The sequence below is a fragment of the Mobula birostris genome, chromosome 22 (genome assembly GCF_030028105.1).
Source record: "Mobula birostris isolate sMobBir1 chromosome 22, sMobBir1.hap1, whole genome shotgun sequence".
Taxonomy (NCBI): Eukaryota; Metazoa; Chordata; class Chondrichthyes; order Myliobatiformes; family Myliobatidae; genus Mobula; species Mobula birostris.
In genome coordinates, this window is record NC_092391.1 from 12,454,275 (window position 1) to 12,480,698 (window position 26,424).

The following is a 26,424-nucleotide window of genomic DNA, read 5'->3' on the forward strand; positions in this document are numbered from 1 at the left end:
TTGAAGACGTCCTGGGTACTTTGTAGGCTAGTACCCAAGATGGAACCGACTAGATTTACAACCCTCTGCAGCTTACTTCAGTCCTGTGCAGCAGCCTCCTCCGCCAAAGTCTAAGTAAATTTATTATTTAAGTATGTTTATGTCACCAAATACTACTCTGAGATTCATTTCTTGCAGGTATTTAAAGAAAAATAAAGAAATACAGTAGAATTTATAATACATAAGTGAAGACTGAGAAGAGAAGTTGTGCAAACAGATAGAGAGAGAAGCAGATATACAGATAATTGATCAATCAATCATTCAGAGAACATAAGTCCTCGAGAGCACGTCTGCAAGTTGGGGGAATCAGTTCAGAGTTGAATTGAGTGAAGCTACCCACACAGGTCAGAGCTTGATAGCTGCAGGATGGAGGTGACGGGCACACGCCTGAGATTAAGTACTGTAGAAATGATCTTTCGGGAGGAAGAGGGAGGTGTGACCACTGTGTAGGCGCATGGATTGTAACCTCAGCAATTTAATTTTAAATCACAGTCATAGTGAGGTACAGAACAGAAACAGGTTCATCCTGCCCATATACACTAATTCCTTTTTCTCTTAATCTCCACACATTTCCATCAACGCCCTGAGATTCTACCACCCGGGGCAATTTACAGTAACAAACTAACCTATCAACATGAATTCTTTTCAAACGTGGAGGATTCAGGTTCAGATTTATTTATCATAGGTACATCAAAACATACATTGAAACGTGTTGTTTGTGTTAACAACCGACACACTTTAGGATGGATTTGGGGCCTGCAAGTGTCGCTTGGTGGAACAACACAGGACACAACAAAGTGGTACTCAAGAAGCACAAAACAATAACAACGAAACTAGCCCCATTCCTCTCTCTCACCCTCCTTCCCAAAACCCAGGAGTCCAGGGAAAACCCATGGGGTCACAGAAAAAACATGGGAGCTCCACACATCCTGGGATCAGGATTGAGCCCAGGTCTCTGGCACCGTGAGGCAGTTCATTTAGCCGTGCCACAGCACAGTGCCCACTCTTTTCATTCATCTCTATGGGTCATCGATGAGCAGGCCACTTAACCACTATGCTGCCCACACCCCCCGCCAACCACTGTCCAACCAGTACGAGCTACTTACGTCCTGGGTGGGCTACAGCAGAGACTGCAGGGTGGATCAAGCAAACTGACCACTGCACCTGGGTACAGAAGGCCGCACAATCTGGGGCGTGGAAAGGAACGTGGCAATGATAGAGGAAATTGGGAAGAGTGGGACCAACTGTTCCCTTCGACCATAAAGCATGTTTCCCAAGTGATGTGTTGGCTGGTGCTGGATTAAGGTACAGAATTGCTATTTTTCCCACAGTTTAACTTTCCTATTCTTGCTTCTATCTTATGTAATCATCCATGTACATGGATTGTCTAGTAATTACGGTACATTTCCTTTTGTATTTTTCTAGAAACTTATTATTTTTAGGTAGCAAGTGTCATGCTATTTGAATCTGGCTATCTTATCAGCCATTGTTATCACTGGACCGTTTGTTGTCTATCGTCTGAGTATGAGACAACAATGACCGCTTTTTCCTTTGTCTTTTCTTTGTTCTCTCAGCTCATCATTCTTTGTTCATTCCTTCTTTCTGTATCAGAGTGGTTCCCAAATTTTTTCTGGGTTACCGTCTCCATGGCTCCCAGACCACATCCCCAGCATCCCCCCTCCCTTTCCAGCCATTGATTAGCAAGAGCAAATTAAAGGGAGGTGGGGCAAGTGCAGCGGCCATTGTCAGAGTGGGCAGAGTCAGAGTGGAGATCTTGAGGCTTTAGCTCTTCGAGGTTTCAGTCAGAGGAAGCAAAAGAAAAGAAAAGCTCCAGGTTAAGTGTTTTTTTTTCTTCCTTTCTTTACAGCAACTCAGTTAGAACAGTAGAGAAGCCAGGAAGGATAGTGTAATGCTCCTCTTGTGAGATGTGGTAAGGCAGGGAGATCTCCAGTGTCTCTGACGACTACAACTGTGAGAAGGGCACCCAGCTGCAGCTTCTAACAATCCATGTTAAAGCGTTGGAGCTGGAACTGGGTGAACCCTGGACCATTCAGGATGATAAAGGGGTGATAGATACGACATATAGAGAGGTAGTTAAACCCAAGGTGCAGACACAGAAAGCTGGGTAACAGTCAGCAAGGGTAAAAGGGTTAAGGAGCACCCTTGTGGCCATCCCCAACAACAGGTATATCACTTTGGATACTGTCAGTGGGGGGGTGGCAGGGTGACCTAACAGAGGAAAGTCACAGTGGTCGCGTCTCTGGCACTAAGTCTGGCTTTGTGCCCTAGAAGGAAAAGGACAGAGGAGGCACGCTGTGGTGATAGGGGATTTATCAGTTGGGGGAAAAGACAGGACGTTCTGTGAGCAAGAACAAGATTTCCATATTGTATGTTGCCTCCCAGGAGCCAGGGCCTGGAACACCTTGGACTGAGACCACAGCATTCTTAGATGGGAGGGCGAACAGCCAGAGGTTGTGGTCCATGTGGGTACCAATGACATGGGTAGGACGAGAGCATAGGGAAATAGGTTCTAAGTTAAAGGCCAGGACCTCCTGAGATGTGACCTCAGGATTGCTACCCATGCCACGTGCTAGTGAGGCCAGAACTGGGAAGATTATACAGTTTAATACGTGGCTACGGAGTTCGTGTCAGGACGGAGGGAATAAGATTTCCAGAGAAGGTGGAACCTGTACAGAACGGACATTTTGCACATGAACTGGAGGGGGATCTATTTCTCGTGGGAAGATTTGTTAATGCTGCATGGTGGGATTTAAACTAGAGTTGCAGGGAGATGGGAACCAGAGTGCCAGAACAGTTAGTGGAGAGATTGTGGAGGCAGATGTTAGTAAGATCTCAAAGTCAGGAATCAAAAAGTTGAGCATGGTGCAATTAGTGTCCTGAACTGCATCTATTTCAATGCAGGAAGTAGTGTAGGAAAGGTGGATGAGCTCAGGGCCTGGATCAACACCTGGATTACAACATTGTAGCCGTTCATGAGAATAGGTTGCAGGAGGGGCAGGACTGGAAGCTCAATATTCTGAGGGTCTATTGTTTAGACATGACAGAGCAGGAGAGATTAAAGGAACAGAGGTGGCATTACTAGTCAGGGAAAACATCACGGCAGTGCTCTGTCAGCACAGACTGGAGAATTCGATGTAAAGCATTATGGGTGGCACAGAGAAATAGGAAAGGTATGACCACGTTAATGGGGCTATATTACAGACCACCCAACAGTCCAAAGGATTTAAAGGAACAAAGTCTTGAAGAGGTCATGGACTGTTGTAAGAGAACTGTTGGAACCCCGTACTATAAAAGGGCAAGATGGGATAGAGCTGGGGTGGACAACATTTACATACCATATGTCACTTTTTTCATGCACGAGTTCAGATGTGCCATACAGCTCTTGTACCCCCATTCAATTCTTGTAAAAATGGACATATTTAGCATTTCAAAGTTGCTGGTGAACGCAGCAGGCCAGGCAGCATCTCTAGGGAGAGGTACAGTTGACGTTTCAGGCCGAGACCCTTCGTCAGGACTAACTGAATTTCTAACTGTTGCTTGAATTTCCAGCATCTGCAGAATTCCTGTTGTTTGCATATTTAGCATTTTTACATTATATATTGATTTAATATAAAAACAAGATAAACATTACTAACCTTAATGAGCCTTTAAAAAAATGTATTTTGTCTTCTTTTGATTCCTTCCTTTTTCTTACTCACATATTCTTTCCGTTACTCAGACCCAAGCAGTAGTTTCAGTTTTCCTTCTATTTCAGTCTGATGTTGTGTTTTATAGTGTCTATCAAGAGCATGTCTTCTATTATGTGAGAAAGTGTTTTCACAAACAATGCACAGCGGTTTTCCTGACGGACCCGCTATAACTAAGAACTCATTTTTCCCTCTGTTCATTGAATTCATGCTTACTATCACTTTCTGCTTTTCTTTTGCACTGTGATGGGTAACTGAATATAAAAACAAGGCTTAATTTTTGGAAAAGTACAAAACTGCAAATGTTCACATAGGACGAACAAAGTTCAACTCCGTAGCGCATGAGTGTCAATTGTAAAGTGACTGGCAAGAACCCGTGACACAACGCTGGTGCAGACGCCTGGCGTCTCAGGATCAAACAAGTATCAACATGTATTGAACAGTTATGGAACGACAGCGAGCAAAAGCCCTTCTTTCCTAGTTTGACTCATTCAACATTTTTTAAAATTGAAAACAGATTAATGTGAAAGAAGATAACATTCACCAAAAGATACGCACAAAATAATAAAATCACTAAAAATAATTCTAAGTTTTAGATTTATTCTCAGTAAAACCCATTTCTAGCTCGAAGCTACTTGAATTCCTGTTATAGATTTTTTTTTCTACAAATCAGTTTTTGGTTAATACTTTTTGCATGAGTAGACTTACTTTTTTATTATTATCACTGGGGTGCAATGTGCCACTTCTAATCATCCAATGCGCCATAGGTTGGCCATCCCAGGGACAGAGTTTGTCAAATGTGTTCAGGAAAGTTTCCTCCATCAGTACGTAGAAGTCCCAACGAGACACTATGCAATAATAGATCTGCTATTAGGGAATGAGACAGGGCAGGTGACAGAAGCTTGTGTAGGGGATCACTTTGCATCCAGTGGCCAGAATGCCATTACCTTCAAAGTAAATATGCAAACAGATAGGTCTAAATTGGAGAAAAGCCAATTTTGATGGCATCAGAAATGATCTGGCAAGTGTAGATTGGGACAGGCTGTTTTCTGGCAAAGGTATACTTGGAAAATGTGAGGCCTTCAAAAACAAAATTTTGAGAGTACTAAGTGTGTATGTGCCTGTCAGAATAAAAGGTAAAGATAACACGTGTAGGAAACCATGGTTTTCAAGAGATAGTAAGGCCCTGGTTAAGAGAATAAAGGAGGTGTACTGCAGGTATAGGCAGGTAGAAACAAGTGAGGTTCCTATGGAATACAATAAATGCAAGAGAGCACTTAAGAAGGTAATCAGGAAGGCTAAAAACCAGCATGAAGTTGCTCTAGCAGACAAGGTGAAGGAGAATCTTAAGGGATTCTACAGGTACGTTAAGAGCAAAAGGATTGCTAGGGACAAAATTGGTCTCTGGAAGACCAGAATGGTAATCCATGTGTGGAGCCAAAACAGATGGAGAAGACCTTCAATGCATTCTTTGTGTCGGTATTTACTTAGGAGATGAATACAGAGTCTGTAGGAGTGAGGCAAAGTGACATCAACTTCATGGGTCCTGTACGGATTATGGAGGAGGAGGTTTTTGCTACACTGAGGCAAGTCAGGGTGGCTAAATCCCCAAGGCCTGACAAGGCGTTCTCTCGGACCCTACAGGAGACAAGTGCAGAAATTGCCAGGGACCTAGAAAACATCCTTAGTGACAGGAGAGGTAGCAGACAATTGGAGGATACCAATGTTGTTCCACTGTTTGAAAAAGGCTCTAAAAATACACCAGGAAATTATAGGCCAGTGAGTCTGACATCAGTTGTAGGAAAGTCATTGGAAGGTATTCTAAGGGACTGGATATATAAGTATTTGGGTAGACCGGGACTGATTAAGGCTTGTCAGCATGGCTTCGTGCATGGTAGGTCATGTCTAACCAATTTTATAGAGATTTTGAGAAGTTACCAGGAACGTGGATGAAGGCAAGGCAGAGGATGTTATCTACATGGACTTTGGTAAGACATTTAACAAGGTTCCACATGGGAGGCTGGTCAAGAAGGCTCAGTCACTCGGCATTCAGGATGAAGTAGTAAATTGGATTAGACATTGGATTTGCGGGAGAAGCCAGAGAGTGGTCATAGAGGGTTGCCCCTCTGACTGGAGGCCTGTTACTAGTGGCGTGCCACAGGGATCGGTGTTGGGTCCTTTGTTGTTTGTCATCTATATCAATAATCTGGTTGATAATGTGGTTAACTGGATCAGCAAATTTGTGGATGACACCAAGACTGGGGGTGTAGTTCACAATGAGGAAGGCTATCATGGCTTGCAGAGCAATCTGCATCAGCTGAAAAATGGCAGATAGAATTTAATGCAGACAGGTATGAGGTGTTGCACTTCAGTAGTCTTACACCATGAGCGGTAGGGCACTGAGGAGTGCATTAGAACAAAGGGATCTGGGAATACAGGTGCATAATCCAATGAAAGTGGCGTCACAGGTAGACAGGGTCGTAAAGAAAGCTTTTAGCACATTGGCCTTCATAAATCAATGTATTGAGTACAGAAGATGGGATGTTATGTTGAAGTTGTCTAAGACGTAGGTGAGGCCTAATTTGGGATTTTGTGTGCAGTTTTGGTCACCAGCTTTCAGGAAACATGTAAATAAGGCTGAAAGGGTGCAGAGAAAATTTACAAATACATTGCCAGGTCTGGAGGACCTGAGTTACAAGGGAAAATTGAACAGGTTAGGACTGTATTCTTTAGACCATAGAAGATTGAGGGGAGATTTGACAAGAGATACACAAGATTATGAGGGGTATAGATAGGGTAAATGAAAGCAGGCTTTTTCTACTGAGGTTGGGTGGGATTACAACCAGAGGTCATGGCTTAGGAGTGAAACGTGAGGTTTAAGGGAAACATGAAGGAAAACTTCTTCACTCAGATGGTTGTAAGAGTGTGGAATGAGCTGCCAGCATAAATGGTCCGTGCAAGCTGAATTTCAAAGGTTAAGAGAAGTTTAACCATAAGACATAGGAACAGAATTAGGCCATCCGGCCCATCGAGTATGCTCCGCTATTCAATCATGGCTGATCCTTTTTTCTATTTCCTCCTCAACCCCAGTTCCCAGCCTTCTCCCCGTAACCTTTGATGCCACATCCAATCAAGAACCTATCAATCTCTGCCTTAAATACACCCAACGACCTGGCCTCCACAGCTGCATGTGGCAACAAATTCCACAGATTCACCACACCACCCTTTGGCTAAAGAAATTCTTCCCCAAGTTTTGAAAGGGCGCCGTTCTATCCTGAGGCTGTGCACTCTTGTTCTAGATCCTCCCACCATGGGAAACATCCTTACCACATCTACTCTGTCTAGGCCTTTCAACATTCAAAAGGTTTCCATGAGATCCCCCTCATCCTTCTGAATTCCAGTGAGTACAGACACAGAGCTATTAAATGTTCCTTGTATGATAACCCTTTCATTCCTGGAATCATCCTTGTGAACCTCCTCTGGACCCTCTCCAATGGCAGCAAATCTTTTCTAAGATGAGGGGCCCAAAACTGTTCACAATACTCAAGGTGAGGCTTCACCAGTGCCTTATAGAGCCTCAGCATCACATCCTTGCTCTTGCATTCTACGCCTCTTGTAATGAATACTAACATAGCATTTGCCTTCCTCACCACTGACTCAACCTGCAAGTTAACCTCCCAAGTCCCTCTGCATCTCAGATTCCTGGATTTTCTCCCCACTTAGAAAATAGTCCACACATTTATTTCTAGTACCTAAGTGCATGACCATCGAAGTTTGGATAGACACAGGGATGGTAGAGGTAAGGAGGGCTATGGTCGAGGTTCAGGTTGATGGGAGTAGGCAGTTAGATAGTTCTCGGCATGGACTAGATGGGCTGAAGGTCCTGTTTCTGTGCTGTACTTCTCTATGACCCTATTGCCTTCTTCTGGGCAGTGTCTTTACAAGACAGCTGACTCCAGCCGTTATCAATACTCTTCAGAGATTGTCTGCCTGGAGTCAGTGGTCGCATACCCAAGGCTTGTGATATGCACCAGTTGCTCATTCGACCATCCACCACCTGCTCCCATGGCTTCATGTGACCCTGATTGGTGGGGGGAGGGGGGGGCTAGGTAGGTGCTACCACTTACCCAAAGATGACCTGCAGGCTACCGGAGGGAAGGAATGCCTTACACCTCCTTTAGTAGAAACGTATCCTGACCCCACCACCCAAATGGGAGGTACACAAACAAGAACACTGGTGAGTGGATTGTCCTTCTCTTTGAACAATTGCTCAACAACCTGAAGTATTGACTTCCCTTCGTATATGTTTCTAGTCCCCTTCCAAATAACAACTCTTGAGCTGCGCTTTCATCTTTTATTAATTGCAACACACTTGGATGCAAGGGCCACTCTGGGTCCAACTGAAGGTGTTATTATCTTTTCTTAAATGTCTATTTTGTGATGGCAAGTATACTAAGAACCTCAAGTGCCGCAGGTCTAGCCCATCAGCGGAGGAGCTGGAGGAGCTGACATTGTTCATATCTGCTACAGAAAGGTGATGGCGTCGGTGCGCAAAGACGGTGTGCAGTCTAACAGCGAGTGATTGTTTTTCCTGTGATCGTCAGACCTGACTGGTCATTGGTAATACAGAATACTGCAAGTCCAGTTTTCTGGTTTACTCCTGAGTCCAGTGGCGGTGGAGCTGCGTGGCTTTGGTTGTAGCACGGACTAGGCCTCATGCCGCAGGGTCGCCTGTTGCAGCCGACCGGGACAGGAGAGATTGGAGACAATGGAGGCAGTGTGGCACGAAGTCCGTGCTGGGTTGAGGCTGGTCCCCCCATCAGTGCTTCCCTCCAAGCTCGCTTAGTAGAAGACAACCTGGACTGCATTCACCCTTGGATTGCTGCAGGATTGTTCCTGCCAACCACATCCATGCACCACCATGTTTTGTTTGGCTGCATTCGTGGGTATTCATGTATGATTTGAATTACAATTAGACTTGAACTTTGACTAATGAAGTGAACATAACCAAGCAAAGAGTCCTTGCCTGGCAAAGTTTACTCGTCCAACTGCAGAGCAAATTCTGTTGAATTCTGTTGTCCTAAGCACGTTGCACAACATGCCTTCTACATTCTCAGACATTTAATTTATTCATCTTTGAAAAGAGTTGTTGCTGATCGGCATTGCTTTAATTATTTAGTCTGGTGATTCATGCAGAACCATTCTCAGAACCTCCCTTACTGCTGGCAGAATACGTTTTTCAATCGTATGGGGCTTTCCCAATTTAGCAATGAGCAACGAAGTGCTGTACGAAGCATGTCAACCATCACTGTTTTGTTATGAAGTGCTGGCAAACATGTTCTGAAGTATTTTCCAGTTCTAAAGATTTTCACAAAGTGATTGAAAATAAGCCAAATTCCTATTTGCATTATCAGAGTGTATTCTCTTCAAGTGTTCAAGGAGCCTGGATGGTTTCAATGCCTCATTTGAAAAAACTTTTTCACATAGCTTGGTGCTGGTATAAATCCATATCTCAAATACCCCATGCAATATTGCCGGAACTTCTTTTTCATTTGGTCTGCTTCTGTCATTTTTGTTATCGATTAATGGCCACGGTTACTTGCCTATTGCTTAAGTCCAACCTCAAGTGCTGCAATCAATAAAGTGAAAAGTTATGACATCATCACAGCTGAGGCGATACCTGACTCAATGCCTCAAAGTACATAAGGTGGGGCAGCGATACCTCAGTCAGCAGTGGGCCAGAGAAATGCGGTCAAGACCATTAGAAAGGGCAGATTCTGGACTTTACTCCATTGACTGCCATTCTCCGGTTCGCAGGACTTGCGTCACTGCGTGATTAGAGTATGGGAATCGTACTAGCTAACACTGTACTACAGTAGTGAATGGCGATAAAGCGCGGGTGGGCCAGACCCGGAAATAATACCATTTCTTCAGTCCAGATTTCTCATATGGCAAATATGGATGTGTCACATTGCTTTTCAACAACGACACCGCACTGTGAGCAAAGTCTAAGACAAGGGGGGTTAGCAAGAGATGAGGCGATTACGTGATCATTGTATTCAATTATGAGGTACTGAGGATCAATTAATTTCTTAAATTAAGCCTGCAGCCTCCCCCCCCACAGGCCCCTTTATCTTTATCACCCCCTTAGAAAGTTCCACCACCCCAGGGTGGAGATATCACCCATTTTGGGAAACACTGTTGTAACACTTAGTAAGATTGCTGGCGATAAGTTTTATGCCTCATTCTTGACTTCCAAAGATCTTTTGTATCACAGAAGCAACAGTGGTCAGTATCAGTGAGAAGAGTATTTTCCCAGAGCTGAAAAGGAACAGCACAGAAGAGGAAGGGCACGAATGCGGCAGCCCATATGGGAAGCAAAGAACACTGACAAGACTACAAAGGCAGTTCTGCCGAAAGGGTGTGAACAGTTTCGATCTGCATTACAAAGCAGAACTGCAATTGTAATCTCGGGATTACTACCTAAACTACATGTAAATTGCCAAAACATAAATCCTGATGAAGGGTCTCGGCCTGAAACGTCGACTGTACCTCTTCCTAGAGATGCTGCCTGGGCTGCTGCGTTCACCAGCAACTTTGATGTGTGTTGTTTGAATTTCCAGCGTCTGCAGAATTCCTCTTGTTCCAATTCACAGGGGTAGGGTTGTAGACTGCAGAGAGTTGTCAACACAGCTCAGCACATCACAGAAATCAGTCTCCCCTCCATGAACTCCGTCTATATTCCTCACTGATTCAGTAAAGCAGCCAGCATAATCAAAAACCCCACCCTCCCCAGACATTCTCTCTTCCCCCCTCTCACATCAGGCAGAAGTTACAAAAGCCTATGTCCTACCCTGGTGACACCAATATCAGCCCACACCCTACTAATTCTTCCCTTCTTATGGGAATTCACGGTCTAACGTCAAGATTGTTTACAGTTTACATTCTAGAACCTTCTTAGTCAAAGAGTTGCCGTCTGCAGCAGGGTTTCCTTCAAAAATATAGCAGCCTCGAGCACTGTTCCAACCTGCTGCTGAACAAGGCAAAGGTCACTCAGTGCCTGCCAACCCCAGGGACTTTGTGGACCAACTTTCCACCACCTCCCATCACTGCGGAAGCAACATGTTGTGTATTTAATATTTTAGTAACATTTGAGTAATCATACATATTGTTTGATTAATCTTGTTTCTTTTAAATAATTAATTATGGGTTATATGTAGGGAGAGGGGAGGGGCCTTGTAAGGTATGAAAACGCCCGACACAGGCCTCTCATAGTCTGAGACGACGTCATATGTAAAAATACGTTAACTGTTTATGAAATCACACTTCCATGTGATAATGCACACCTCACTTAAAGTAATGACAAAGTTAAACCCACATTCTTCGGACTCACGTGTTTCCTTTGAATTAGGTTAATGGTTTGAAACTACAAAACATAACACAGCCTGTCCTCAAGGAACAACCCCACACACAGGAAGATTTACTCTCATTTTAAAACTCAGACAAACTTAATCAAATTATATTTTAAAAAATACTTTTGCATATACTAAACCCAAAATATAGTCAGCTGAGGACACTGATAGCTCCTATAATTACCTTTCGAATCAAACTATGCACTACACAAAGAAAAGCAAAGCAGTACTGCACTGCAAAGCTAAGTCTGCATATGATTTAACAGAACAGTGTCTGTGTGTGACTGCGCAGCTTCTAACTTCTACAGAAAATCGCGGTGCAAAACATAACCATAGTTATATTGTAGCTTTCTAAAACTCTAGTTAGGCATCCGTCCTTAAGGACCCCCTTCACTCAGACCATGCCCTCTTCTCATTGCTGTCATCCGGGAGGAGGTACAGGAGCCTAAAGGCAACACTTAATGTTTCAGGAATAACTTCTTCCCCTCTGCCTCTGATTTCTGAGTGGACATTGAGCCCATGAACACTACCTCGCAGCTTTTTTTTTCTTTTTGCTCTATATATCTACACTTCTTGCTGTAATTCACAGTTTTCATTATTATGCGTTGCAATGTACTGCTGCCACATGACAACAAATTTCATGACCTATGACAATGAGATTAAACCTGATTCTGATTCTCCACCTAAATGAAGGATTTACTTGCAACAGTGTGACCACATAGTGTACAAAATCACGAGGCGCATAGATAGGGTGGATGCTCACAGTCTTTCTCCCAGGGCTACGGAGTTAAGAACTAAAGAGTAACACACACACACACACACACACACCGTGCTGTAGGAACTCAGTAGAATGCTGTAGAATCTATGGAGAGGAATAAAGAGTCAACATTTCAGGCCGAGTCTCTTCATCAGGACTTCATCATAGAACTACAGAGCCTGAGTTCAAGGTGAGAGGGGAGAGATTTAATAATAACCCGAAAGGCAACATTTTCCACCCAGAGGGTGGTCAGAGTATGGAATGAGCTGCCAGAGATAGTGAAGCAGGTACAATACCAACGGTTAAAAGGCTTAAAAGGACAGGTACAATGATAGGAAAGTTTTCGAGCAGGGGTACCCAACCTTTTTTATGCCATGGACCCTTACCATTAACCAAGGGGTCTGTGGACCCCAGGTTGGGAACCCCTGGTTCAGAGGCCAAATGGGACTAGTTTACTTGGATACAGCATGAACTAGTAGGGCCGAAGGGCCTCTTTCCATGCTGAATGACTGGGACTCTGGGCTGTGTTCTGAGAGCTGGCACTGCCCCCATGGGCCTCTGCTCCGTCATAAGAAAATTGGAGAAGATGAAAAATATTAGAGAGCATTTTTATCATACAAAGGAAGACTTACAATAAGGACAAAGTATAAATGTAACAAATATAAAATCTGAGAACCAAAAACACTTAAGCCATCTGCAATAGCTTCCACCTTATATTTTGAAAGGAAGTTACTTTAGTTCAGAATACACATGGAAGTCAGCAATTGTTGCCAAATTTATGTCTCATCAAAAAAATCATTGTGTCACAGTACAATTACCTCATCCTCTCCTCCGCTGCCATTTAGTTGTCTACCTGCTACAGCACACAGCTATAAAATACAAGAGCATAGTGTTACCCAGAAATTCGTCAGTTCGAGTGGCAGTAATTGTGCTGGCCAGAAACACTAAGCACATTTTCCACAGCTCCATTCAGCATTCGGTGTGGCTGACCAGGGAAGAAACCCCAGACATTGTAACCATGCAAACCATAAATCTGATATTAGAGCACCCCAAGGGCATCAGGCACTCCAGTATCCATGAGTTAGTGGCAATATTTAAAGCGATATGGAACACTTATTTACATCACGTTGAAGAAATTGCAGAGCTATTGATAAATAAAGGTCACGTGAAACCATGGGAGCAGCTGGTATGAGCAGCCGGTGCATATCACAAGTCCTGGTTATGTGACGTCTGGTGCCAGGCAGACAATGTCTCAAGAGTATTAATAACGGCTGGGGTCACCAGTCTTATAAAGACACTGCCCAGAAGAAGGCAATGGCAAAACACTTCTGTCGAAAAATTTGCCAAGAACAATCACAGTTATGGGTCCCTGATCATCTTTCTCATACAACAAGGCACAGGATGATGTTGAAGATGATTTGATCTCATCCTTCCCTTTCTCTGTAATCTACACCCCCACTCAGGATAGTTGTGCTCCTCCAGTCCTGCATATTGGGTGCTCCTGCATTCAATCACCCCCATCAAGAACAGTTACCAAGCCCCTCAGCTCTGAAAATCCCTCCCTAAATCACTCTACATCATTCTTTCCTCTTTGAAATGCTCTTTAGAACCCATTGAGAACACCAGAGTCATAGAACACTACGGCATGGATACAGCAACTTCAGCCGATCCAGTCTATGCCAACCCAATCTTCTGCCTAGTCCCATCAACCTGCACCTGGACAATGTCTCTCCAAGTTCCTCCCATCCACATATTTGTACATATCCAAATTTCTTAAATGTTACAAAATGGAACCCGCATTTTTCACTTCCGCAGGCTGCTCATTCCACGCTCTCACCACCATCTGAGTGAAGAAGTTCCCCTTCAGATTCTCCTTAAATAATTCACCTTTCACCCTTAACCCATGACCTGCAGTCATGGTCTCACCTAAACTAAAGCCTGGTTTATACTTCTGCGTTAACTCGACGCCGTAACCTACGCAAGCGACTTACGCGCATTGAGAGCATTTATACTTGTGCGTTGGTGTGTCTGTGTCGCTCTGCAATGCGCGCATGTTGCACATGCGCACTTACCTGCCCGCGCAAGGCTTCATGGTCATGGTAGTCTCGGGGTAAACAGAACACGAGCATCTTTTTTCGTGCGAAATGTGTCCTCCATAATTTCGGAGGTCTGTAAAGCTTTATGGAAAGCATTGTAGCTAGAGTTCCTTCCCTGCCCTTCAGTCGCCCGATGGGAAGCTATTGCAGCCTAGGACGACATGCGATGCTGCCAAGCGGACCAATCACAGCTGTTGCGTTCTGCATTGCCGCGACGCGCGGTTACATTTTGGGAGAGGTGCGTGTCGCAGCAACGCAAGCTCTCGCGTAGGGTTCCGCGTCAGCTTTGCCTAGGGTTTGCGGCGACGCAGACCTTACGGTGACGCGGTGACGCAGAAGTATAAACCAAGAGGGGAAATCCTGTATGTATTCACCCTATCAATAGCCCTGTTGTCTGCCCTAACATCTCCCAGTGCACTGTATGTTCAATACAATGTCCTCTTAGTAACATTTTCTTCCAAAGAGCCTGGGGACATTTGGGTTGAAGATGAGGTGCCACAGAAATGGGATTGTTGAAATTAGAACTCTAATTTTAGCAGGGTGGCATTTTCCTGGCGTGGGCTTTCTTTGGAAAAGGTTAACATTTGTAGATATTTTATTTTATTTAGAGATGGAAGCAGGACCTTCCGGCCCAACGAGCCTGTGGCGCCCAATTACATCTCTGTGACCAATTAACCTACTAACCCATATGTCTTTGGGATGAGGGAGGAAACCGGAGCACCCGGAGGAAACCCACGCAGTCGCGGCGAGTACGTAGAAGCTCTTTACAGGCAGCAGTGGAATTGAACCGGGGTTGCTGGTGCTGAAATGGGGTTACGCTAACCGCTACACTACCGTGCTGCCCCAAATGTAATGGACATTGATGCAACAATGAATTACTTTGTCAAGAACAATCATGGCCATGGAGACCATGATCACCCACGTCAGAAAAACACAGCACATAATGATGATGACGAATGAATTATTAACAAATAAATAATTGATGCAAAACAATAATCCGGTTGTCATGGATTATTTTGATTGTGTTATAGGTTAAAATGAGCCTTCAGCATCAGCTTCTGCTGGACAAATCACCCACTGTGAATGCTTTTTGTTTCCATTCTTATGGCAAAATAAAAACCTTACAAAGCCAATGCTCCACAGAGCAGTGGATTTCATTTATAGCTTGTTCTGCTGTGAACTAATAGTGAACATTAGGGGATATATATCAGGAGCGCTGTGCGCGCAAGGCCCTTAGTATTATCAAGGATCCCATCCATCCAGTAACCCCTTTGACGTTCTACCATCAGGCAGGAGACTCTGATGCATAAAAACAAGAACGGTCAGGATGGGAAACAGTTTCTTCCCTCAGGCCATTAGGCTTCTGAACTCCCTGCCACGTCGTATTGAAAGTGCCGCTGGTTAATCTTTTCTGTAACTACCCTATAATATTTAACTTATGCACTTTACTTTGTTATTTATGTGCAATTCAACTGTAGTTTTTATCCTAACTTTCCTAAGTTATGGGTACTACTGTACTTTACGCCCTGGTTAGGAGAAATGTTGTCTCATTTGACAGTATACATGTATACAGTTAAATAACAATAAATTTGACTTGACATGAAAAATATCTCCTGAACACAACTATAATATTCACACCCCGTGAACACACAAAAAATCAGCATTGATAATTAATTATTGCAGTTTGCTTAGAATGGAGTTAAAGTATGTTGGGGAAAGATAAATACGTTTTTATATAAGTGTGAAGCAAAATAATAATAGTTATGGGCTGATTTGTGGTGATCCTTTCAGCCAAGGTCTAACTGCACATCAGATAATGGAGAGGCAAAGCAGATGGAAGACTGAATAATTTTACATCCTACAGACTACTATGCCATACAGGAGTTGTTCCGATTGGAACAGTCATGACTATCAGAGGGCATCATGTGGCTATGAGTCATGTTGTGACCATTTGCCAAACTTCAGGCATTGTATCCAGAGTGCTGGATTGTTCAGCTACGGGTCGATCTATCCGTCTTTTCGCTGACACAGCACAGGGCCGCGTACAAGTTGACAACACATTAAGCTGCTGGAACCATTCCAGCAACATGCAAATCTGTGCTGCGTTTAACCCTTGCAGAGACAAGGATGGTGCCAGGAGAGAGGATTAAACACCATTAGTCTGTTTTACCGATTGAAATAATATTCTCATCTCTGCAAGGGTTCAGTTTCCGTGGACGAAATAATTCAAAAGTTGAAACACAGGGAATTCTGCAGACGCTGGAAATCCAAAGTAAATCACGCAAAATGCAGGAGGAGCTCAGCAGGTCAGGCAGTCTCTATGGAGAGGAATAAAGAGCCAAAATTTCAGGACAAGATCCTTCATCAGGGTAATCAGAAGAAGAAAGGTCTCGACCCAAAACATCGACTCTTCATTTCTCTCCATAAATGCTACCTGACCTGCTGAGCTCCTCCAGCATTTTGTGTGAGTGATTCAAAAGCCATTCCAATCAGAAAGTCAAATGAGCTTAACGTAGTCAAGAAAGGAAATCTGCCAGATACGGGACTTGCACTGATCGAGCTGTATCCTCGCTGGCCCCTGAGGTGGCATATCAAACTACTCAACTGGGTAATTAAATTCAGGAATAACAGTTAGTAGGGCAAATGGAAAATACTCAAAATGACAAGCACCAGCTGTGGAGAGAGAAACAGTGGGTTTTCAGATGTCAAGCAACACACATCAAAGTTGCTGGTGAACGCAGCAGGCCAGGCAGCATCTCTAGGAAGAGGTACAGTCGCCGTTTCAGGCCGAGACCCTTCGTCAGGACTAAGTGAAGGAAGAGTGAGTAAGAGGGTTTTCAGATGTTTTGCTTTTCACATTCACTGTCTTTTACCCACTCTGTGCTGCTACTTCAACTACTTGTGATGCTCGAAGTTCAAGGTTCATGTTCAAAGTAAATTATTATCAAAGTACCTACAGTTTTTTTTAAGGCATCCGTTAGTCTTGCAAGACCATGGATCTGCGCCTGTAAAGTCTTCACTCTCCAGGGCGCAGGCCTAGGCAAGGTTGTATGGAAGACCGGCAGTTGCCCATGCTGCAAGTCTCCCCTCTCCACGCCACCGATGTTGTCCAAGGGAAGGGCATTAGGACCCATACAGCTTGGCACCAGCGTCGTCGCAGAGCAATGTGTGATTAAGTGCCTTGCTCAAGGACACAACGCGTTGCCTCGGCTGGGGCTCAAACTCACAACCTTCAGGTCACTAGTCGAGTGCCTTAACCACTTGGCCACGTGCTCAACCTACAGTTTATGTCACCATATATTATCCTGAGATTTATTTTTCTTGCAGCCATTCACAGCAGAACAATGAAATATATTAGAAAATGAGTTCTAGGTTCTAGACCCAGTGGTGGTAAAGCACTGGTGTTATAGTTCCATGTTATGATAGACATGATTTCAAAAGTTCAATGTAAATTTATTACCAATTTATGTAGAGTGGATTGTGGTTAAGGGGGCCATTGGTTAATCAGGGTAGTTGTTTAATTGGGACAACTCTTAAAGAACAAAAACTAATTGAGAAAATAGCCAAGATTCCCTTTGATTATTTGCGACACTGTGACCATAAGACCATAAGATATAGCAGAAGGCGGCTATTCAGCCCATCGAGTCTGCTCCGCCATTCAATCATGGGCTGTTCCAATTCTTCCAGTCATCCTCGCTCCCCTGCCTTCTCCCTATACCCTTTGATGCCTTGGCTAATCAAGAACCTATCTATCTCTGCCTTAAATGCACCCAATAACTTGGCCTTCATTGCCACTTGTGGCAACAAATTCCACAGATTTACCACCCTCTGGCTAAAGTAATTTCTCCGCATCTCTGTTCTAAATGGACGCCCTTCAATCCTGAAGTCGTGCCCTCCTGTCCTAGACTCCCCCACCATGGGAAATAACTTCACCATATCTAACCTGTTCAGGCCTTTTAACATTCGGAATGTTTCTATCAGATCCTGCCTCATTCTCCTGAACTCCAGGGAATACAACCCAAGAACTGACAGACGTTCCTCATACGGTAACCCTTTAATTCCTGGAATCATTCTCATGAATCTTCTCTGAACTCTCTCCAATGTCAGTATATTCTTTCTAAAATAAGGAGCCCAAAACTGCACACAATACTCCAAGTGTGGTCTCACGAGTGCCTTACAGAGCCTCAACATTACATCCCGGCTCTTATATTCTATACCTCTAGAAATGAATGCCAACATTGCATTTGCCTTCTTCACCACTGACCCAACCTGGAGATTGACCTTTAGGGTATCTTGCACAAGGACTCCCAAGTCTCTTTGCATCTCTGCATTTTGAATTCTCTCCCCATCTGCCCATTTATTTCTTCCACCAAAGTGCATGACCATACACTTTCCAACATTGTATTTCATTTGCCATTTCTTTGCCCATTCCCCTAAACCATCTATGTCTCTCTGTAGGCTCTCTGTTTTCTCAACACTACCCGCTCCTCCACCTATCATTGTATCATTGGCAAATTCAGCCACAAATCCATTAATCCCATAGTCCAAATCATTGACATACATCGTAAAAAGCAGCGGTCCCAACACAGACCCCTGTGGAACTCTGTTGGTAACCGGCAGCCAGTCAGAATAGGATACTTTTATTCCCACTCTCTGTTTTCTGCCGACTAGCCAATGCTCCACCCATGTTAGTAACTCCCCTTTCATTCCATGGGCTCTTATTGTGCTAAGCAGCCACATGTGTGGCACCTTGTCAAAGGCCTTCTGAAAATCAAAGTACACCACATCTACTACATCTCCTTTGTCTACCCTGCCTGTAATTTCCTCAAAAAATTGCAGTAGGTTAGTCAGGTAGGATTTTCCTTTCAGGAAACCATGCTGGCTTTGGCCTAACTTGCCATGTGCCACCAGGTACGCCACAATCTCATCTCTAACAATCGATTCCAACAACTTCCCAACCACTGATGTCAGGCTAACAGGTCTATAGTTTCCTTTCTGCTGCCTCTCACCCTTCTTAAATAGCAGAGTAACATCTGCAATTTTCCAGTCATCCAGTACAATGCTAGAATCTATCGATTCTTGAAAGATCATTGTTAATGCCTCCGCAGTCTCTCCAGCTACTTCCTTCAGAACCTGAGGGTGCATTCCATCAGGTCCAGGAGATTTATCCACCCTCAGACCATTAAGCTTCCTGAGAACCTTCTGTCATAATTTTCACTGCACAAACTTCACTTCCCTGACACTCTTGAATGTCCGGTATACTACAGATGTCTCCACTGTGAAGACTGATGCAAAATATGCATTCAGTTCCTCTGCCATCTCTGCATCTCTCATTACAACAACTCCATTGGTTCTAATATCTATCCTCGACTCTCTTTTACCCTTTATATATATAAAAAAGCTTTTAGTATCTTCTTTATTATTAGTCACCAGCTTCCTCTCATAATTCATCTGTTCCTTCCCAAATGACCTTCTTAGTTTCCTTCTTCAAGTTTTTAAAAGCTCCCTAATCCTTTACCTTCCCACTAGCTTTGGTTTCCTTGTATGCCCTCTCTTTTGCTTTTACTTTGGCTCAGACTTCACTTGTCAGCCACGGTGGAGTCCTCCTTCCATTCGAAAATTTCTTCTTATTTGGAATATATCTGTCTTGCACTTCCCTCATTTTTCACTGAAACTCCTGCCACTGCTGCTCTGCTGTCCTTCCTGTCAGTGTCTCTTTCCAGTCAACCTTGGCCAATTCCCCTCTCATACCACTGTAATTGCCTTTATTCCACTGAAATACTGACACGGTGGAATTTAGTTTCTCCTTAATTGGCGCTTAATTGGGACATGAGACTGTTGCTGAATAGTTTCTAACTAACATCAGTTGTGTGCACTTTTGTGAGTGTTAGACACTTTACCATTTTCAGAGAGAACAGTTTACAAATAGTGCCAGCTGCGTGCGCTCGTGTTAAGTTATCCATTAGGGCCAGTGGACGCCGATTTAAAAAGCAGTGAATTATTTTTGGATTACCACAGTATTTCATGCAGAAGGGCAATGAAGGTAGACCATTATCTGCACTAGGTGTCTGTGCTGACCTTGTTCATTTACAGTCAACACGGCATCGTACACTGGATGAATTCCTCTGTCAATAACTTTTAGGAATACACAGTTTGATCGTACTCTAGTTATATTGGTAGTGTTCTAATTTGTTCTGTATTCCATTTAAATCCATCATTTGCTACTCAGTTAAATGGGCAGTTTGTCTATTATACCTTTTTTAACTATTTCCATAAAATTTTGGCTAATTGGGACAACCACTCAATTGGGCAAAAATGTATTGATCCCAATGTATCCCAATTAACCGGAATACACTGTATATGTTACCGTACAACACCAGATCACCAGGGGCAATCTCACCTAAACCCCTCTGTAGTTCTTGCATTCATTCCGACTCCACTATTCTATCCACCCTGTTAGTAAGGCAAATGCTCCACTTGCCTTTTGAGTGACCTTTTCTAAGCAGATTCGAAACTCAAGCTTTGATGACATTAGATCCAGGTAGGAAGAAAGTGTACTGAGGAAATTGACAAGGATGTTGCCATGACTTGAGGAACTGAGTTATAGTGAAAGGGTGAATAGGTTAGGACTTTATTTCCTGGAGTGGAGGAGACTGAAAATCTGGCTGAGTGGTGCCACAACAACAAGCTCCTACTCATTGTCAACAAGACCAAAAAGCTGATTATTGACTTCAGGAGGAGGAAACCAGCAGTCCACAAGCGATTCCTCATCAGGGGATCAGAGGTGGAGAGGGTTAGCAACTTTAAGTTCCTCTGTGTTACTATTTCAGAGGACCTGTCCTGGGCCCAGCACGTAAGTGCAATTACGAAGAAAGCATGGCAGTGACTCTACTTCCTTGGAAGTTTCCAGAGACTTGACATGACATCTAAAACTTTGACAAACTTCTGTAGATGTGTGGTGGAGAGTATGTTGACTGGCTACATCACAGCCTGGCATGAAAAGGCTAATGCCCTTAAATGGGAAATCATATAAAATGCAGTGGATACAACCCAGTCCATCACAGGTAAAGCCCTCCCCACCATTGAGCACATCTACATGCAGCATTGTCACAGGAAAGTAGCAACCATTATCAGAGACCCCCACTACCCAGGTTATGCTCTCTACTCTCTGCTGCCATTAGGAAGAAGATACAAGAGCCTCAGAACTCAGGTTCAGGAACAGTTATTACTCCTCAACCATCAGGCTCTTGAACCAAAGGGGATAACTTCACTCAACTTCACTTGTCCCACCACTGAAATGTTTGCGCAAGCTATGGACTTATTTTCAAGGACTCTTCATCCCATGTTCTGGATATCAAAGTTCAAAAGTTCAAAGTAAAATTTATTGTCAAAGTACATACATATCACCACAAACAACCTTGCTTTTCTTCTTCCTGCGGGCATACACCGCAAATCTATAGGATAGTGTTTGCAACCAGGATCAATGAACAGCAAACTGTGCAAATGGAGATATAAATAAACAGCAATAAATAACGAGCATGAAATAACAAGATAAAGAGCACTTAAAGTGAGATCACTGGTTGTGTGAGTGGGAGAGGACAATACCTCGTCCCACCTTGTTACTTGTAAAAATGCCTTCCCCTTCTCTCAATTCCTCCGTCTCTGCCGCATCTGCTCTCAAGATGAGGCTCTCATTCTAGAATGAAGGAGATGTCCTCCTTTTTCAAAGAAAGGGGCTTCCCTTCCTCCACAGTCAGCACTGCCCTAAACTGCATCTCTTCCATTTCACTCACATCTACTCTGGTGTTTCTCTCTCCCCTTCCCCACCTCCTCAGCTTTTCTCTCCAGTCCTGCTAAAGGGTTTCGGCCCGAAACGTAAACTGTACTCTTTTCCGAGATGCTGCCTGGCCTGTTGAGTTCCTCCAGCATTTTGTGTGCATTCATTGGCTCTGGGAACACCAGAAATAGAATGAGGGTAGTTATGCTCTTTTGTTCAAGACCTTGATGGTAGAGGGGTAATAACTGTTCTTGAACTGTTCTTGGGGGTGTGAGTCCTGAAGCTCTTATACTTTCTACATATTTATTTATTATTACTATTTATTTCATTTTGTATTTACACAGACTTTTGCACATCGGTTGAATTCCCTGTTGGCACAGTCTTTCAGTGATTTTATTATGTATTTACTGAGTCTGCCCACACGAAAATGAATCTCAGGATTGTATATGATGACATGAATATACATTGATCATAAATTTACTTTGAACTTTAAGAAAGAGGAAAGCATAAATCACAGATTCAGTTTCTTGCAAGCATTTGCAGGAAAAAAAATGAAATACAATGGAATTTCACAAAAATACAATACATAGACAAAGCAACACATACAAAATGCTGGAGGAACTCAGCAGGCCAGGAAGCATCTATGGAAAAAAAAATAAACAGTCGATGTTTTGGGCCGGGATCCTTCATCAGGACTGGAAAATGTGTGGGGAGGGAGGAAGAAGTACCAAGGTGGCAGGTGAAACTGTGTGGGGGGGGAGGGTAAAGTGAAGAGCTGGGATGTTGACTGGTGAAATTGCTGAAGGGCTGGAGAAGGGGGTATCTGATAGGAGAGGACAGAAGACAATAGAAGAAAGGGAAGGCAGAGAGATACCAGGGGGAGGTGATGGTCAGGTAAGACGAGAAAGGTGCAAGAGGGAAATGAGAATGGGCAATGGGGGGGGGGGGACTGGAAGTTCAAGAAATTGACGTTCATGCCATCAGTTTGGAGGCTACTCAGACGGAATATAAGGTGTTGCTCCTCCAACTTGAGAGTGGCTACATCGTGACAGTAGAGGAGGTCATGGAATGCAGATGTTCTTGTGTTTGTGATACATGGACAAAGACTCACAAGCAACCGATTTGCAAAAGAAGACAAACCGTGCAAATAAAAAGATAATAATGAGAACAAGAGTTGCAAAGAGCTAGAAACTCAGAGTGCAATACATCACAGATACAGGCCCTTCAGCCCAACAAGTCCACAACAACCATGGTGCCCACCCAGCAAGGAAGGGACACATTCAAATTCATTCCCACACGGAGTGCCATACGCTGTTTCAGCACCGGGGGTGCTGTAAGATAAGACGATTGTTTGTATCAATGATTGATGCTTTTCTGAAGGTCTCAAGACAGGTTCTCTGTAAACATTAAATATTTACTGGGTTAAAAGCTCCAAGACTGCGGCAACTCTCTCTCACACACAGCCAGCTAACAGAGCAACACGGTGATTCAGACTCTCAACAACCAGTCCTCTCTAAGCAGTAGGCCAGGCAATGGAATAGCATTACATAACGCACACACCTTCTACCAACCCCAGGTAGGTGAGTTTCAACCCATTCACTACCCATGCAAAGCTATGCAAAGTTGTAGAACTACTGTATGGAAACCAGAACACAGCGAGACAGACTCTTGGGATATCAGGTGCCACCTCTCCAAAACAAGCAGGATTCTTCCACATACTGGATACAGTCAATATACCCGTTGAAGAGTTCTTCTCTATTTGAGACATTACCTTTTCCTAGGAAGTATTTGAAATACCATCTGGTGTGATATTCCGGGTTCTCTAGATGCACGTCGGTCCGGTGCCAAGTTCCCGGTGCACAGTCAGTATTCTGGGAATCAAGAAACATAAGTTAATATGGGTCATCTTATGGTTATTTCTTTCCTTTAACTAAGGTAGGAGTTTAAGCAATAGATAAGATGAATATTAACTTTATTTGTCTCAAGTACTTCAAAATGCATGGTTTGCATCGAAACACAGTGAAATGTATGCCTTGCATCAAATCAAATCAGCGAGGGTTGTTGCCGCAAGTGTTGCCGTGCTTCCGTCACCAACATAGCATACCCAGAACTCACTAACCCTAACCTGCATGTCTTTGGGTCGTGGGAGGAAACCAGAGCACCCGGGGGCAACCCATGCAGTCACAGGGAGAACATATGGGCAGGGACGGGAATTGAACCCCGACCAGGGGTCGCTAACATTGCAGCTCAGAAACGCTTCATCAGAAGTGAGAAATGCAGAAAATAAATCAGTATCAGAGAAGGTACAGCAGGGATGGGTGAAATAAAATGAACATTTCCGATAGGGTGACCAATTGCATAAAATACTATTTACGGTCAGATTAGGCCCAGGACCTGAAGTACAGGGAAAGGTTGAATAGGGATGGGAGGTGTATGGAGGGATATGGTCTGTGTGCAGGTCAGTGGGACTAGGCAGAAAATGGTTCGGCACAGTCAAGAAGGGCCAAAAGGCCTGTTTCTGTGCTGTAGTTTCTATGGTTTCTATGGTTAGGACATTATCGCCTTAAACGTGAAGATCAAGGGGAGATTTGACAGAGATTTACAAAATTATGAAGGGTATAGAAAAGGCAAATGCAGGCAGGCTTTTCTCACTGAGGTTGAATGAGACTAGAACAAGAGGTCATACGTTAAGGGTGAAGGGTGGAATGTTTAAGGGGAACCATAAGACCATAAGATATAGGAGCAGAAGTAGGCCATTCAGCCCATCGAGCCCTTTAATGCCCTGGCTAATCAAGAACCTATCTATCTCTGCCTTAGATACACTCAATGACCTGGCCTCCACAGCTGCCTGTGGTAACAAATTCCACATATTCACCACCCTCTGGCTAAAGAAATTTCTCTGCATCTCTGTTTTAAATGGACACCCCTCTATCCCGAGGCTGTGCCCTCTTGCCTAGACTCCCCCACCACAGGAAACATCCTTTCCACATCTACTCTGTCTAGGCCTTTCAACATTTGAAAGATTTCAATGAGATCCCCCCCTCATCCTCCTAAATTCCAATGAGTACAGATCCAGAACCTCCTCCAAGGCCAGCACAGCTTCTCTTAGTTAAGGAGCCCAAAACTGTTCACAATATTCAAAGTGAGGCCTCACTAGTGCCTTATCAAGCATCAGACTCAGATCCCTTGAAATGAATGTTAACCTTTAAGGTGTTCTACACAAGGCTTCCCAAGTCCCTTTGAATCTCAGAATTTTGGATTTTCTCCCCACTTAGAAAATAGTCTGCACATTTATTTTATCTACCAAAGTGCATGACCATGCATTTTTCAAAACTGTATTTTATTTGCCAATTTTTTGCCCATTCTCCTAATTTGTCTGTCCTTCTTCAGCCTTCCTGTTTCCTTAACACTACCTGCCCTCCACTAATCTTCATAACATCTGCAAATTTAGCAACAAAGCTATCTATTCTATCACTTAAATCATTGATATTCAGCATAAAAAGAAGTGGTCCCAACACCAGCCACTGCGGAACAGCCAAAAGGATCCTTTTATTCCCACTCACTGCTTCCTAGCAATCAGCCAATGCTCTAACCATGACAGTAATTTTCCTGTAATACTGTGGACGCTTAACCTGGAAAGTAGTCTCATGTGTGACACACTGTCAAATGTCTTCTGAAAGTCCAGATATACAACATCCACTGCATCCCCTTTGTCCTACTTATAATCACCTCAAAGAATTCTAACAGGTTCATCGGGCAGGATTTTCCCTTAAGGAAACCATGCTGACTTTGACTTATCTTGTCCTTTGTCACCAAGTACTCCATAATCTCATTCTTAACAATTGACTCCAACATCTTTCCAACTGCAAATGGATATGTTATTTCAAATAATCAGAGAGACTTTTTAATGAAAATGGGATGGGGGTTTTGGGGAGCAAAAGAGGAGATAGCACTGTATATTAGTCAATGATTGCATTACTTCATCCTAGGGAGGGGATACGCTGGAGGGTGCACTTCCTGTCAGCTTGATCCAGTCTGGCCACTCTCTCTGACATCTCTCTGACATCTCTCATCAACAAGGTTAGTTTTTGTCCACAGAACTGTCCCTCACTGAATGATTTTTGTTTCTCGAACCATTCTCTGCAAATCTAGACTGTTGTGCGTGAAAATCGCAGGAGATCAGCAGTTTCAGAAGTACTCAAACCACCCTGCCCGGCTCTAACGTTCATTTCACGGTCAAAGTAATTTAGATCACATTTCTTTCTCATTCTGTTATTTGGTCTGAGCAACAACTGAGCCTCTTAACCATCTCTGCATGCTTTTATGCATTGAGTTGCTGCCGTATGATTGGCTGATTAGATATTTGCATTAACAGGTAGGTGTGCAGGTGTACCTAATAAAGTGGCCACTGCATGTATCAAACCACAATTTAGTCATGAATAGAACAGGAAACAAAGTCATGACAACATTTACAAATCCTCGAGATGAGCATTTGAATTGCCAATGGTTAGAAGGGTGTGGGGAAAGCGCTGGAAGATAGGAATTAGTGACAAAAGGTGCACTCTAGTCAGCATGGATGTAGTGGGCTGAATATCCTCCTTCCATACTATACTGCACATTTCTATGACCCAATAGG

General features: G+C 43.6%; 1 protein-coding gene across 1 annotated transcript in view; it reads right to left on the reverse strand.

Annotated features, from left to right (window-relative positions):
* garnl3 (GTPase activating Rap/RanGAP domain like 3) overlaps nucleotides 1–26,424 on the reverse strand; it is a 403,971-nt gene that overhangs the window by 201,911 nt on the left and 175,636 nt on the right. Inside the window, exon 4 of the mRNA XM_072240887.1 lies at nucleotides 23,560–23,659. Coding sequence (XP_072096988.1) covers nucleotides 23,560–23,659 — 100 coding nt within the window. The remainder of the gene's footprint in view (nucleotides 1–23,559; nucleotides 23,660–26,424) is intronic.